The 16,454-nt window shown below is 41.0% G+C and overlaps 1 protein-coding gene across 5 annotated transcripts in view; it reads left to right on the forward strand.

Moving 5' to 3' along the window:
* The window catches only part of LOC146690352 (abl interactor 2-like), a 34,852-nt gene extending 18,638 nt beyond the window's left edge, over positions 1 to 16,214 (forward strand). Inside the window, exons 3-12 of one of the 5 annotated variants that reach the window (XM_085435370.1) lie at positions 1,805 to 1,981; positions 2,549 to 2,566; positions 3,175 to 3,278; positions 7,570 to 7,722; positions 11,182 to 11,306; positions 11,571 to 11,891; positions 12,110 to 12,274; positions 12,358 to 12,438; positions 12,594 to 12,776; positions 13,193 to 16,214. In XM_085435370.1, the coding sequence (XP_085291496.1) occupies positions 1,805 to 1,981; positions 2,549 to 2,566; positions 3,175 to 3,278; positions 7,570 to 7,722; positions 11,182 to 11,306; positions 11,571 to 11,891; positions 12,110 to 12,274; positions 12,358 to 12,438; positions 12,594 to 12,776; positions 13,193 to 13,368 (1,503 nt within the window). In that variant the 3' untranslated portion in view covers positions 13,369 to 16,214. The remainder of the gene's footprint in view (positions 1 to 1,804; positions 1,982 to 2,548; positions 2,567 to 3,174; positions 3,279 to 7,569; positions 7,723 to 11,181; positions 11,307 to 11,570; positions 11,892 to 12,109; positions 12,275 to 12,357; positions 12,439 to 12,593; positions 12,777 to 13,192) is intronic. The other 4 variants (XM_085435373.1, XM_085435372.1, XM_085435371.1 and 1 more) reach the window with 4 other exon arrangements.
* The last annotated feature ends 240 nt before the right edge of the window (positions 16,215 to 16,454 follow it).

The following is a 16,454-nucleotide window of genomic DNA, read 5'->3' on the forward strand; positions in this document are numbered from 1 at the left end:
AGAATAAATAAGCATAAAAAATAAATAAACGCTAAGTAAAAGCTAAATTAAAAAGGTGGGTCTTGAGCCTGTTCTTAAAAACATGTACGTTCTCTGCGGCCCTGAGCTCCTCCGGCAGGCTGTTCCACAGACGAGGACCATACCACTGAAAAGCTGCCTCTCCGTGAGTATGTGTCCTGACTTTAGGGACAATCAAAAGGCCAGTACCAGAGGACCTCAGGGTCCGTGAGGGTTCGTATGGTAAAAGCAGATCTGAGAGATAAGAAGGCCCAAGACCATTATGTGAGCATTAACTTCACTGTTTGGTCAGAAGCTGCTCGGGCTGATCTGCAAGGACACTGTGAACTCGGTGTCTGTTTATTTCTCTTAGTGGCTGCATGCAGCTCATATAATTCAACTTCACTTGGACCACACATGGGACCCAGTGGCCATGCAGCAGCTGTTTAAAACAATAAGAATTATTGTTTGCGAAATACATTGCAGCCTTCTGAGGGATTAAAGTAAAGACACGCGCTGCACGCTGTTGGAAGGCTGTGATTAATGGAGCACTAGAGCGAGCAGCGTATGATCAGTGTTTCCAGTAATAATTTTGAAGTGAAAGGAACATCCAGGACCAAAGCGATTCAGGACACCATCACTGTGGTGCACTTCTAATACACACAGGAGTGTACAGGTTTCTGTTCTAGACTAAAACATGTAATGAGTATGTCCCTCACTCAACAAGGGGAAATATGCTACATGAAGTTTGCACTTGCTTAAGAATGACGCTCATCATGCATCAACATCTTAATTAAACAAGAAGCTTAATTTAGCAGAGAAAAATGTTAATGTCAAAGTTTTAATCCTGAGTTATTTTTTTCAAAGCTCCCATTTAAACGTGATTGATTGTGATTGTTACCTCTGCCAAGGAGGTTATGTATTTGGTAAAACGCTGGATCCATGCTTTTTATTCCCTTTATAAACATGATAGCTGGAAAAGCTTTGAATGAATACTGATAGAACTTTGTAGGTGTGTAGAGTACGCTCATTGTAATAAATGGCCTGTATTTATATAGCGCTTTACTAGTCCCTAAGGACCCCAAAGTGCTTTACACATCCTGTCATCCACCCATTCACACACACATTCACACACTGGTGATGGCAGCTACATTGTAGCCACAGCCACCCTGGGGCGCACTGACAGAGGCGAGGCTGCCGGACACTGGCGCCACCGGGCCCTCTGACCACCACCAGTAGGCAACGGGTGAAGTGTCTTGCCCAAGGACACAACGACCGAGACTGTCCAAGCCGGGGCTCGAACCAGCAACCTTCCAATTACAAGGCGAACTCCCAACTCTTGAGCCACAATATTGTATTAAAGTTTTTCTCATATCCACCAAGGTTTTGAAGGTCAGCTTAAGGTTTATTGGTCAAAAATGGACAAAAAGCCTTAGAACTTAGAAGTCTTACAAGTGTCTTGTATGTTGTCAACATATAGAAAGTGTCATATAAAAAATTTTAAATATGTCACATTTGACCTCTGACCTCTCCTTCAAGGTCAATAGAATTATCTGAAGGTCAAAGTGATAATAATAATTTATAGAGCTATTTTAAAAAGTTTCTTCTAACCTTTCCTTCTCATCAACCTCAGCTAAACTCACTGGTATTGCATTTATGTTGGTGCTACTAGCTTAAGCTGCGTCCACACCGGAGCAATTCATTTATATTCCACTTTTCAGTTTGGAGCACTGACACATTAAAATGAGTGCTATTTTTTATTTTTTTTTTTTCTTAATTTGCTTGTCCTTCATTTTTCTTCTTCCAGACCGTTGACATTCACAAGGAGAAGGTAGCGAGGCGGGAGATCGGCATCCTGACCACCAATAAAAACACGTCTCGCGCTCATAAAATTGTAGCTCCAGCCAATCCAGAGAGGCCAGTGCGCTACATCAGGAAGCCCATCGACTACAGCGTCCTGGATGACATTGGCCATGGAGTCAAGGTAGGCAGAGTAATGAGGAGGGAATATAATAACATCCGTTTATATGAACTCGCATATTCAAGTGTTTATAAATGATTACACAGATTCTCATCCATGCACTCAAGCATGTGCATGTACCACCTTTTCTATTTTACTCTTCTTTTTTTATGTATTGCAAGCATTAGTAAACTCTTGAATGAATATCTCTGTACCAGGTTTGCATATCTATTAATAAGAAATCCATTTTTAAAAATCTCTTTAAAAAGAATTGGATAGAAATTGCATGTTTATGTGTATAACTGAGTGAGCCGCGGTTTTTCTCTAAGCATGTAGAGTGTGCACTTGTAAATAAATAGTTTTTATTTAGGATAAGTAGCAATAATTATCTAGGCATTGTGCTTTCACCATTATTTCTTTAACTGCACTCCTCCTCCTCACTTTTCTGTCCACCAGCTCTTCTTCATCTGTATTTCTGCCCTTTGTCTCTAATGGCTGCTGGTATTCGCATGGCACTGTTGCACTGTAACTAACCTTTAGACTACCCTGTCTCTTCTTTTCTCTTCTATTTGCTGTCATTGGCATATTAAGTGGTTGCTGAGGTTCAAGGTAAGGATGCACAAAACACCTACACAGATTAGAAGTGTGTGTGATAAATGAAGGAAATTGTGTAATGTGGAAAATGCCGTTAGAAAAGCAATAAATGCAGTAATGATCTAAGAAAGTGACTACTGTGCTATTACTGCAGTGGTCAACAAACCAAGCAGCAAAATATGCTAGAATCAGCTTCCTCTTCCTCCCTCTGTCTCTTTACACTCAGCCCCCTTTCTTCATGCCAATTTTCACCTGATCATAAAAATCTATTGAATGCTTAATAAGTTCTCATATAAAAATCATAGCAGCCTGGTTAATGAGTTCTGTGCCTTTCATAAATGTATTATTTAATGCACAGCCTGCCTGCTGTCCAACCGTGAAGTGACAGCTAGTGTTGGAACATGTTCGAATGAGTCCTGAAGGTCTTAAAGGACTTATAAATCATTCTACCCAGTATCATAGGACACGGTAGAGGTGGACTCTAGGACCTGATGTTTTAAAGCTGTTTCAGCAGAATGGGGTGAGCTACACAGGGGTGATGTTGTTTTGGCTAGCTACTGATATGTTGGCTCTGTGAAAGGCCTGAGCTGAGCGCTGAGCATTAACACGGTTTGTTCTCACAGGTGAATGGTCAGCCGAACATGAAACTTGGAGCGGGTCTGTCTCGGTCCAACCCTCCCACTCAAAAACCGCCCAGCCCTCCAAGGGCAGGCAAGGGCATCTTGGGGTATGTACACAGCCTAGCACCAACACTCCCACATGTGTATCTTCTTTCCCTTACTAGTATTCACCTTGTCTTATCCTTTGTGCTTCCATGGTTTAATATAAGTGAATGTTCTGTGTATTTATTGGAACTTGAGTATTTGTCTCAATTTTTTTTCTTAAATGTGTGAGTAGTATGGCCTCCATGGGATAAAATCCAATTTTGGAAAAGTTGTGACGCTGCGTAAAATGTAAACAAAAACAGAATGCATTTATTTGCAAATCTCATAACCCCATTTTTTTTTCTCAGTAGAACATATAAAACATAGCAGATGTTTAAACTGTGACCATTTTCTATTTCATGAAAAATATTAGAATAGAATAGCCTTTATTGTCATTGTACAGAGTACAACGAAATTGGAGTGCCACTCCCTTGGTGCAAGTTTCAATAATAAATATAAATGTAAAATATAAAAAGTACAAAAAAAACCAATCGTAAGTACTCAAACAATAGTATGTACAATATATACAGGATAGCAGCATTAATATAATGACAGTATGAATAGCAGCATAATATAATGACAGTGACGGTATGGAATAGGTTCAATTGTTTTTGTGCTTATTTACTACGGTGATAGCTCTGGGAAAGAAGCTATCCCTGAATCTGTTTGTCCTGGTTTTATGTGACCTGTACCGTCGGCCTGACGGTAATAGTTCAAACAGTTGGTTGCTGGGGTGAGAGTGGTCCTTGATGATATTGCCAGCTCTGCTGAGGTACCGAGAGTTTGCAGTGACCTCCAGGCTGGGCAGAGAGCAGCCAGTGATCTTCTGGGCTGTGTTGATGACCCTCTGCAGTACTTTCCTGTTCGCAGCTGAGCACCCTGCATACCATGTTGTTATGCCGTACGTTAGGATGCTCTCTATGGTGGCTCTGTAAAATGTCACCAGCAGCCTCTCCTCCAGGTTGTTCCTCCTGAGCACTCTCAGAAAGTGGAGACGCTGCTGGGCCTTTTTAGCTCATTTTGGAAAAAAGTTGGGACGGGACCATGTTTACTTGTTTTCATTGTGTAGCAACCTCAACAGTCTGTAAACATCTGGGAACTGAGGAGACCAGCTGTTGTCCCATTCTTGTCTGAAAAAAGACACGTGAAAAGACCCAGGAAGACAGAGTTAACGATAAAAACGATAACAAAATAACACTGAGAACCGATAAAAACCCTGAAAACTATACATTTCACACCTGAGCCTCAACTCTCGCGGCCCGGTACCAAACGACTCACGGACCGGTACCGGTCCGAGGCCCGGGGGTTGGGGACCGCTGCTGTAAATGATGAAATACTCAAGTCTTTGTAATTTTACATTGAAGAAGATTATTTCGAAATACTAACCTCTGCCCGTCTTTTATTCCCAAGTATATTATTGACCTGTTGCCTAATTAGTTGAAAAATATTCCTCCTGTTTTTCCTTCTAATGCCACTAACTTGGAAAAGTAAATGATACCTTTAATGCCCCCTCACCCCCACCCCAATGTTTGGAGACATATTTAGTGATTCCATATTTTTCATGAAATGGTAAAATCTCCTTCATATGCTCCGTTGTGAATAAAATATTGGTTTGAAATTTGCAGATTGCTGCTTTCTGATTATTTGTGGTTTTTACACAGCATCCCAATTTCAATATAAATGGACTGATAAGATAAATCTGCTCTCACAGATGTGTTGTTTTCTGAACTGATTTTGAGATAAGTCGTGTGCATGTGTGAAACTGCTGCAGATTGTGTGTGTTTGTGTCTTGTGGAAGGATGGAGCGTCCTGCTGCAAGCTTATTACAGATTTGACCCGGCAGAAGGGAATGACACACACACACACACACACACACACACACACACACACACACACACACACACACACACACAGTAAAATGCAGTGCTCAGAGGAATAACGTCATGCGTTGTGAAAGCTTGTTGTGTTCTCTCCCCTCAAACATCTAGGTCACCCAGCTGTAGCCCTCATTCTTTCTCTCTCCTTATCTCCTTATCTTCATCTCGATTTCACTCCTTCCTCTCTTTTTTTTTTTAACTTTCTCATTCCTTATTCCTTATTTATTCCCGTTGTCTTACTTTCTCTGGGTCCAGCTTTCTTGAGTAAATATTGGGTCTTGAACAGTCCGCAGATGCTGTCTTCCTATCACTTTCCATGCTGCTTAGGTGTGCTGAATTAGCTAGCACAATACACATAAGTCTATATACCATAGACAATATAAAAGATGGATGTAACCACTGTTATGTTGGCTGTCGATTTTGACCCAACATTTTGAGGCTTTAGCGTAAGAGTTTGGACCTTCCACCATGCTGGTACTTCTGAGCCAGAAGTTCTTGTATTTGGATTAAAAGGATGGAGTGCTTACTAGCTAATTAGTAGCTAACGCTAGGCAGCATTGGGAATACAGCCAGAGACAGTATAAAAGACGGCTGTAGCAACTATGAGATTCACATGAGCATCTTGACCTGACGTCACCCTCTTGGTATTGTGATACTTGACAACCAAGGTGTGGATGTTAACAGGAAACCACACACTAACTGGCTAACGAGTTGTCAGTCACATGTTGCTAACCAATAAGTATTTCCTGGATAATCCTACTTTCTAAACCTCTTTTGGTTGATTTCTCCACGGACTTCTATAGGACCATTAGCCTTTTTCTAACCACAGGTATCATCCGCTGGTGGCCAAAAAAAGGGATGCAGGTTTGTATTTATGTATTTACTGGCTTCACTTTTGGAAGCTACAGCCATGTAAAATCGAATTCACCAAAAGAGAACCACAAGCTTCTTGGAATGTCCACATCAGTTACTAAGTGATAATGGTGGGTAAATTCCATGAAAATGCTCCAAAAGGCACCAACAGCAATAACAAACCTAAGAGCTCCAGGTCAGTGACTCCGGTTAGAGGAGCTAACTTACGTGCTGCTGCATTACCTTATTACAATATTTATTGCAATACTTTGATTGTCTGTGTGCAGCAGGTAGGCTGATAGGTGGCCTCATTCAGTCTGTGTTGTCTGCTGCGTTGCTTCCTATTTCCTGTAACCTGCTGATCAGCCACCTGTTGTACCATGTTGAACAGCACGGCAGGATTTTTTCCCTGCTGAAAGAGCCCTGACTAGCCAAAGATTATCACAAGACTGCAAACAACCCGTAATGCAACACAGTCTTACAATGTTGCGCTACTGCAGTCTCATTTCATAAGCAACACAGAAGTTAGGAATAGGTAGTTGTCTAGTTCTCTGTTATTTAAATAATTCTACTTTTTAAACCTAACGTCCACAAGTCTGACATTTGGTGCAGTATGACAACAAATAAGATGAGAAAGTGTTTGCGTTCCCTAAGGATGAGGGAGCAGAAGCAGCTCAGCACTTGGCTGGAACTTTGAGTTGACTGGAGCTTTGGTGCACAAGCCAAATGTCTGTACACACACACACTCTAACACACACACACACTCTAACACAAACATGCGTGGAGAGACGAGGAACAAATCACAGCAGTGAGCTGGCGTAATGCTGTAATCAACAGGCCTTCTGACGACTCACACTCACATAAATAACAACCCAGACGATTCAGAGAGTTTTCACCGTCTAAGTTTGACTGTTCTTTCTTTAGCACCAGTGTTAATCGGATTGGATTAACACTGCGCGCTTTAAACTTGGTGAAATAACAGAATCCTTTGCAGACAGACTAGATGGGATAAATGGGAAACCCCAATAGAAATCCAAATAAATGGCTGTAAATCTGCTTGGAAATCATGCAGTCTTTTTCTTTGCTTACAGTGATAACTGCTGGTGCATTACATGACTCATAGGTTGTTGAAATATTGGATGTAACTGTGTAATTATTCGTGAGGCGGAGTTAACCAGGTGGACACTGTGCCTGCTTTGTGTTATGTGTATGCAGTAAGTGACATTTATTGTGCTGATCCATTGCTTCACTCTGATTTTGGTCAGTTTTTTGTTTTCCTCTGTTGGCGTTCACTCGTCCTTATTCTCTACATACAGCTCTGTGACGTGGGAGGAATTTTATTTCTCTAAAAATACACACTGGCCTTTGAACATGACCTTTACCGATTTTATTCTTTTTGTTCCACAGCAGGAAGGAGGCTATAGCTAGCTCACTTGCAGAATTAAGGTGTACTTGCATATCAATACTGATGCTTTAAGTGTGCTTGTGGCTATTTAATGTTACTTTCAGGAGCGATCCTTTGTCGCCAGAATCAAGTTTGTCTCCCCATTAACCCTGTCTTCACCCTTACGTTTTGCATGTACAGGAAGAACTCCCCCTACAGGACACTGGAGCCTGTGCGCCCCCCTGTTGTACCCAATGATTATGTCTCCAGCCCTACCAGAAACAATATGGCAGGGGGACAGCTTCCAAGTCCGGCCCGCACCGCTACCCTCAACCATCGACCCCGAACATACAGGTAGCCGGGTCAGTGGGTAAACGTGGCCTGCCAGAATGGGATTCAGAGCTTTTCCTTTTCCCTGCTGAAATTCTTTTGCATCTCTGATAAAACTTTGAAAAACTTTAAAATCACTGCTGGGTTTTTTGTTGTTGTTTTTTTGTTTAGACATATTTTTCATTTCAGCCTGCTTAAAAAGCTAAAGGAGAGATTGTTTTCTCTCTCATCCTCACGCAGTGTGTTTTAGTTCATGCTTCCATTCTTGGTCATTTACAGCTGATCTAATTGGCTTGCACGGTGACTAAACATATTTCAGAACACCTGGAGAGTCATTTTTCAGTTCAAGACAAAATGTATCCTGCAGAAAACATTCCCAGCTTTTAACTTCATCAACAAAATAAAATACAGGGAGAAAGATTTCAATATCACACTACAGCTATAGCCGTACAGCCACAAAATCAAAGAATTGGCCTTTAAAAAGTCTTGATCAACGTTAGAAGCTTAAATCTGAACATCTAATGAAATCTGCTATAAAACGTCGCTCCAGATACTGACAAACAAATGCATATTTCATGCGGCACTGCAGAAATACAGTCTTGTACAAAAGTGGTCACGTTCCTCTAGGCCTCTGTAATCGTTCACCTGCTCTGGCTTCTCTGCTGCTGTCCAGTGTTTCCTCTGTGGATTTGCTCAGCAATCACGCTCAGGGAGTACATGCTTGTTATGGTTCATTTCAAATACACTGTTCATTGCTAAAAGGATTTTATGTAGTTATTTTATTAACCTAATCATACGTGTTAGTGTTACTGCTGAGAGAACACAGAGGACTCACAGAACTAACTTTCTGTTTACACCCTCACAGCATCAACTAACTGATTTTATTCTTTCATTCATTTTCAGCTTGTAGTTTTCTTTTGTCTCCTCTGCAGTTTATGTAGCTGTTGGTGTCCTGGATGGGAGAGAGAGGCAAATACTTTGAAAGCAGAGCTTTGAATTTTGCATTCGCAAATAAATGTTTAAGTCTTTGACAGTGTTTACATGTTAATCTCACAGACAGCATAAAAGATGGACGTAGCCACCATGTCACCACCTTTCAGGCTCCTGGTAGCATTTTAGCCATCTGTGTGTTTTATACTCTTCATACTCTTCATATGTGATTAAAAAAGTATGACCAGTTAAGGGCTGGACCAGACTCTCACTTTCCAATAACGTGATTGACAGGTGCGTAGCCAATGAACATAATCCTCTTTTCTGACACTTGGAAAAGTCATAAATGTTACAAAAAGAGTTTCATCATGAACTAGTCATTGAGCCACAGAGCAATAGAGATGTATGGTGGTTTTCTTGTAGATTTCTGTACAACCAGTATGCTTTCTGCAAACACAAGAGTTTCCCTCTGTAAAAAGAATGCAGGTTCACTTTTTTAGACCCAGAATTTACGTTCTTGTTATGCTGTCTGTGGTTGCTCTAAAAGGCACCCTTTGCAGTAATTGTGCAGCGCTGATGTAGCATTTTAAAAATGAATAAACAAAAGTATAGATTATTTAGAGCCCTGTTTTGTCCAATCACAGCTCTGCCTCAAACTATTCTCAAGTCCTTCCCATCCAGTCACCACCTTCAACTCAGTCACTCTAAAACTGATCAGATTGCATGTGCTGTGTTTATGGTTTCATTGCTCCTGTGATGATGTTAGCTCTCTCTCATTCTGCTGCTGTTTGCTCTGCTGTTTCTTGTCTTTGCACTTTTCTTTTCATCTTCATCAGCGAGCCAGCCTCTGCCCCTGCTGCCTTTGCCTTTAATATTTGTTTGCTTTTATCTGTTGCTCTCTTTGTGCCTTTTGAAAAATCATGACTGAGTAAGCAGTCAGTCAGCGTTTCATATCCACTTTTTTTTTTAAATTGTTTACATTTTCTGGAGTGTAAAAATAGAGCTGTTTTTTTTGTTGATTGTGTAATTTTGGAAAACGGTGAAATACTACACATCAAGTTTTCTTGGTCTCCAAGTTCAGAGGTCTTTTTTATTTGTAAACATGATATTAACAATGTTATAAAGCAAAAAAATAAGTTCCTCACAGCAGAATTACTCAACAGCCTTGCTGCTCATTAAATCCAGTTCCAGGTTGTGAGGCTGAGAAATCAGCTCATATCAAATCTTTTGTTTCAGTTCATTAATTCTTATTAGCAAAGACGAGCGTGTACAAAACATCCAGTTAGAGGCTGATGCCATGTGACTCCTGTTTGCTGCTTTATTAGCGTTCGTGTTGTAAATGACTTGCCAGGCCAGACGGCGTAGTGTAAGAGGGCGAAGGCTGGAAGCAAGAAAGAATAAAGTAGAAAAAATAATATGAATATGAAACTATATTGGACCTTTATTATTGGCGGGCTGATATTAGCTATTTGCATTTATAATGGCTGGAAAATTAAAGGTAATAAAAGCAGCTGCTTAGTGTAAATTATTGAGATTTAAGGTAACGCTTTGGCCCCACAACAACTGATTTGGAACTGAACAGAGACCAAAAAAACTATGTAAAAAATGGTAATTGAAAAATGACTAAAAATAAATAACGTAAATATGATTTCTGTCCTTTATTCCTTTCTGGCTCATTTGTGACCGTATCACAGGCCAGACTTTGGAAATCACTCATCTAGACGATGTGTTTCCTGCATTCACTGCTGAGCCAAATGTAGGCTTGCTGCAGGCCATGTGTGCCCAGCTGCCATCGTGCAGGAGACAGCTCAACTCCTTTTTATCTGTGTAGTGTCAATTTATTCTCTCATCAAAAGCTGATTTCATTTCAAAGTTGAAACTGTTTTGTTTCATTGTTGAAGCATCCTGGTAATACGACTTTTGGTCATTTTAATTGTGACCTGTCTCACTCTCTTCTCTTTGCCCTCACCCCCCAACTTGTCACTTGGCTGCCCCTCCCTGGGCCTGGTTCGGCCAGAGCTTTCTTCCTGTTAAAAGGGAGTCCTTAAACCGAAACCTGAATGTTTGTAGGGATTTCCACACAGAGAGAGCAATGTCCTATCACACAGTTTACACCAATAAATGTTTAAAGACATACTTGGTGTACATTTGCTATAGTCTCTCCTTATAGGTCGTCTTTAAGTGTAGCCAAAATTAGTGGGGGGGTTATGACTTTCATGAGCCAAGTCAAAGAGCTTTATGACCTGTTTGAGAAATTGCTGTTTTGTTTCCATGCGTGCCATAGATAATCTTATCCTATTGGTCACAGAACCTGCTGTAGTACTGGTGGTGAGGTGGGACATTTGACATTCATTTCAATGCTTTTTCAGCTTGAATGCTTTTATCAGAGGAGTCATGAAATAAAGGTTTGATAGGAGATTACTTGGCCTTGCAGCTCAGTGATTCTGGTATTTTACCCATTTCTAACTGAATCCAAGGTGGAACACATCCCTATGCAGGACCCTGACTTCCCCCACTCTGTGTGTGTGTGTGTGTGTGTGTGTGTGTGCGCAGTGGTAGCAGTGGAGGCAGCCATCCCAGCAGCAGCAGTCGGAGCAGCAGTAGAGAGAACAGCGGCAGCGGCAGCGTGGGCATTCCCATTGCTGTGCCCACACCCTCCCCACCCTCCACATTCCCGGGTAACACACAGAAATATACACGTCTGTGCTACACACCTGCCCACCATTCCTCCAATTCTAACTGGACTCTTTGTACTATTAAGATTTTATATTTTAAAGTCCTTCTAAAGTTATAAACTATATAAACAGCTTAATTTTTGTGTGTAATTTCTGTGCTTGAAATTCAGCTCCCCCTGCTGTTTGTGCTTTGTCACTCACTCCCTCCTATAACCTTATTTCCTAACTCCTTCCTCCTTTCCATCCTTCCTTTTCTTCTGCCTGAAGTTTCCCCGACTGCCGGACCTGCTAGCTCATCCTCTACCGCCCCTAACTCTTCCCCTTCCCCGTCCCCAACTCCTTCCTCTTTCTCCTCCTCCTCCTCCACCACAACCTTAACACAACCCAACGCACCTCTGCCGCCGAGCTCACCTTCTCAACATGCCAACTCACCTTCCCAAGCAAACTCTCAAGCGAATGCGCCAAACGCCGGCACCTCCCCCCCCTCTAAATCTTCCACAAGCACATCCGAAGTCCAATCGGAGCTGCTTCCCCCTGCCCCTCCCCCTCCACTTTCCTCCTCCTCCTCTTCTTCATCACCCACTGAAGGTGAGTTTTCAGGGACACCTCTGCTCTCCAAACATCACCAAGTCCTCCTTTTTTCTCTCTGTTTCTGTGGATTTTATCCCCACCCCGGGGAGCTAATCTTTAACTCTTTCCTTCATGTTTAACACAGAAAATTAAAATGGAATTGAATCACTGATTGATTGATACGCAGTGTATTAAGAAAATATGAGTTTATAACGTTGCCCCTCTTTGCTGGTCAGGCCCTATCGTCCCTCAGTTCTACAGTATGAACCGGCCTCAGCCTCGACAGCAAACCCCACAGGTGGGGGGGTCACTGCCTTACCGCCGCCCCCCATCGGTGACTGGTCAGCCAATTACAACCCAGAATCAGGTCAATGGCGGTCCCTACTACAACCAGAGCCCAGGTATGCAGTATAAAAGCAGCCACCAGTCACTCCACTCCCACATTGAGAAAGTTTGGTAAAAGTTTTGTCTTTTGTGCTTGCAGCCTCTCCCCCGCCCCCCTCCCTGCTCCAGTTCACCCCTCAGCTTCCTCTGATGGGGTTTGTAGCTCGAGTTCAGGAGTCCAGTGAGTATTAATCTGGATTCTTTTTCAGTAATTTATCAGAGAAATGTTTCTGCACATCATTTTTCTCTTGAACATCTGTGTGTCAAAACGGATGACATCATCAGCTTTTAAGCCCAGATTCAGTTCAGCTTGTATAAAGTATCCCCAACCTCCAGTTTCAGACGCCCCCCCTCCCTCGCAGCCTGCCACTGAGAACCAAGTAGCGCACGAGGAGGCCCTGCCCACTCCTCAGCCAGCTGAGGATGGGCATGAAGAGGAGGACTCAGCAGTAGTGGAGTATAACGACCCGTATGCTGAAGAAGACCCACCGTGGGCCCCCAGGAACTACTTAGAGAAAGGTACACCACAGAAATACACAGAGGCAACAAAGTACTTGCAGTTTGCATTGTTTATGAGGTTGTGTTAGATCACTCCATCAGTGTTCCTTGAATTAGTTGCTCATATATGTAGCCTTAAACTGTGTCTCCGGGTAGAATAACACAACTTGGATTTAAGGTTGTCTACCCGGAAAACCTAATTCCCAAAGTCCCCCAAAAATCTTAAGTCAGGTATTGATGTCTTTTATACTCATTAATTGCTTTGGATATTATTGGATTAGTTGTTGCATTAATCACAGGGGTGAGCAGTTTTTTAGTTTCCATTTGTGCGTAAAAACTGAAATGCATGCAATTACATTTACTGCACTGCTTCTGGTGAAATGACTGAACCTTCTGCTGTTTAGTAATCATATATTGGTGTGTTTGTCGCCCTCCAGTGGTGGCCATCTACGACTACACGGCCGACAAGGAGGACGAGCTGTCGTTCCAAGAAGGAGCGATCATATACGTCATCAAGAAGAACGAGGACGGGTGGTTTGAAGGAGTGATGAACTCGACCACCGGTCTCTTCCCTGGAAACTACGTAGAGTCCATCATGCACTACGCTGACTGAGCCAAACGTGTCTGTAATCACAGCTGCGGTCAAGAACTAGAAGGGAAAATGTGACCCTGTTCCACGTTGCCATTTGTCTCCTTAAATTCACACTAATTGGTCACAAGAAAGTCAGAGCTTGTGAAAACAAAACGACCACTTAATCAATAACAGGCTTTACCTTAGTGCTTTAGGACTAAGAGGGGTTTCAGGTGTGAGATATTCATTTAAAAACACCTGAGACCTGTCTACATGCAAGTAAAAAGTCAGTAAAGTTCTTTGGGTATCTTCTTTTCAACCCCGTGTAATTCAAAGAAATTATGAAATGCGGTGCTTTCCAGCCACACAACAGCTCTGTTTCTCTGAAGAATGACTACACACATTTTAGAAAAGAACGTTTAAGTGGGACCTGATGGTACAGGTGTTGCCACACATTCAGGGTGTGTCTCGGTCATACAAATGTGTGTATGCTGCAGAAGTGATAATTGTCCTAATAATCTAAGTCCTACTAATCAAAAGAAATGACTGCACCCAGAAGATCAAGACATGAGTAGGACACATTTGATTTTGTTTTTTTTAATCACAAGAAATTGATTTTAAGATGTTGACATAAGAAATTTGTTCTCTTGCAACACATGTTGTGCAGAACTTTTTTCCATTTCTCATACAGATGTGAAACCATTTAGTATGTAAGTGTGGTTAAATGTTATAAATCATAGACATGATCACAGCAGAGTGATTCTTATAATAGTAGAGCTGAAAATCTAGACATAAGCCAGTGATGTTGATTCAAATGGACACTGTAGTGTGGAACTGTTAAAAGCTAATCCTGCGTGACTTTTAATGGTGCCAATCTCCAAAAACAAAAAAACAAACAATCCTAAGAGCCTTATGAGGTGAAAGAAGGAGTTCTCTGAGGGAGGAGTCTTGGGGATAAACTTGAGATGAAGGAAACGATAAAAGAAAACACTACAGGTCAGAAAGGTTTTTATGTTAAACAAAGCGAACAGCACAAAGATCTTCAGTGACACTAAACTCAGTGAAGTTGTGTGAGTGACCTTTTTGCAAGTTGATTGGATGCCATCCTGCTCTCTTCATGGACAGTATTCAGTGAAAACTGAGCTTCTGTCCTCATAGAAAGTTCCTTTAACATCACACCACATCCTGCTGTGATGTGACGTCTGCAAGTGGAACTGTGTGTTTTCCGGTAGCTGAAGTTTTCTTGTTAGTTCTGTGTTGAATGAAGCTGCAAAGGCAGTTCTGGCTGATATAAATGTATGTGTGTAACTAAACTAACATTTTATCTAATCCACAAGAGATCTGATCAATCGCCAAGGTCAGACCAGACAGCAGAACTAAGCTCTCCTGTGTCCGACCTCATCGTGGGTTTGTTGTCGTGTAGTAAAGTGGACCTGATCTAATCGCCAGGAAGAGATTCTGGAGCTGTTATCAGTTTTGTTTTGGTTTTTTTTGTTTGTTGTTGTTTAAGTTTACAGTGTGTTTGCTTGCATGCCTGATATATAATAGACATTTTTATTCGCCATATTCTGTTTTTTCTTTTTTCTTTTCCTGTAGTTTCACCAGCTTGCTTTATGATGTCTGTTTGACCAGCTGGAGGTTGTGATGTTTCTGTGCAGTTTTTGCTTGTAATAGCCCTTTAACTGAAGCCCTGTGTGCTTGGACGTAAGACCGACTCTCAGAAAAAGGTGGATATTTTTGTGCCATATGTGTGTGTGAAGAGTTGTGTGCACGTGTGTGTGAGAACCAGTAAGAACCAAATGTTCCCTTGTTGACTGAAGTGACTTTGGACTTGAAAACAGTGTGTCCTTAATGTACAGTGTAACTTAAGAGGTGTTTTACCACAGAAACCAGAGTATGCCAAATTAAATAACAAATAAGATGAGAAACAGTTTTCCCCTATAGATGTTTGAGTTGAAGGAAAAAACGTTTTTTTTCTTGATGCTCTTAAGATAAAGATTCTCTCTCTTGTGTAGCTGCAAATAATTATTTTAATACCTATATACCAAGCTGACATTTTCAGATAACAATAATTGTATTTATTCATATATCCATGTACTTTCAAGTTTGAGTGCAAAGTGTTGTCCAAATTAAAATGAATACAAATCATCAGAAATTTACACACTTCTCTGTAGGAGCACAAAAAGAACAGAAGGTGTAGTGTGAAGCAGCACACAACCCTCTTTGAAAAGGTAAAAAATAAATAAATCTAGTGTAAGTTCATATGTGAACACAACGGTCGCCAGCCTTCAGACAGAATGTCTTTAATGTAGACAGCAAATCGTTTGAGCTGCTGCAAACTTTGGCTCACTCTGGTTTTTGTTTAGCCTGCAATATCCCTTTAAAGTGTGGACTAAAAAATGAGATGAACTGTGAGATGTTATGGACAGCTTCTCCAAGGCCTTTAAAAAAAGAAAGAAAAGAAAATCAAGAATCTGTTTCATTGCCCTCAGTGCAGACATTGACCTCTAAACAGGACAAGTCTGGGTTGAGATTCACAAAATATTTTAAGAGTAACCCCCAGTGCCCCCCCCTGGCAAGACTCTCCTATGATAGTAATAATTTCATTACACGTGGCCACAAGAGAAAGTAAGACACCCTACAATCAGCTGAAAAAATTCTGGACACGCCCCTGCTGAATTGCACTCATCACCTTTGAGTTTCTTATAGGACCTTTGGTTTCTCTTTAGATCATCGCTTTCATTTTATTTCTCCCATCTCATTCTTCGGGATCTACCTGAAAGAACAGGCCTCAGAAGAAGCTTTCTCCTTTCCAAAGTGAACATGACTGAAAGCACAATGTTCTTTAAGTGAAAATACTAAATAAATGTCTTAACAATAAGCATGTACTACTGTTGGGTATTTATCAGACTGGACGGTAGAAACTGCGTACAGAAGAGTTAAGTTTTTTTTGTTGAAAGGTGAAGATAAGAAATAATAATTAAATGCGTATGCTCACAAGAACTGAGAATATATAAAATAAAATTTAAAAAAAAAAAAAAAAAAAAAAAAAAAATATATATATATATATATATATATATATATATATATATATATATATATATATATATATATATATATATAAATAA

Source organism: Copadichromis virginalis, linkage group LG16, assembly GCF_057382275.1.
Source record: "Copadichromis virginalis isolate Kocher_CV1m ecotype Utaka linkage group LG16, C_Virginalis_male_GT1.1, whole genome shotgun sequence".
NCBI classification, from domain to species: domain Eukaryota; kingdom Metazoa; phylum Chordata; class Actinopteri; order Cichliformes; family Cichlidae; genus Copadichromis; species Copadichromis virginalis.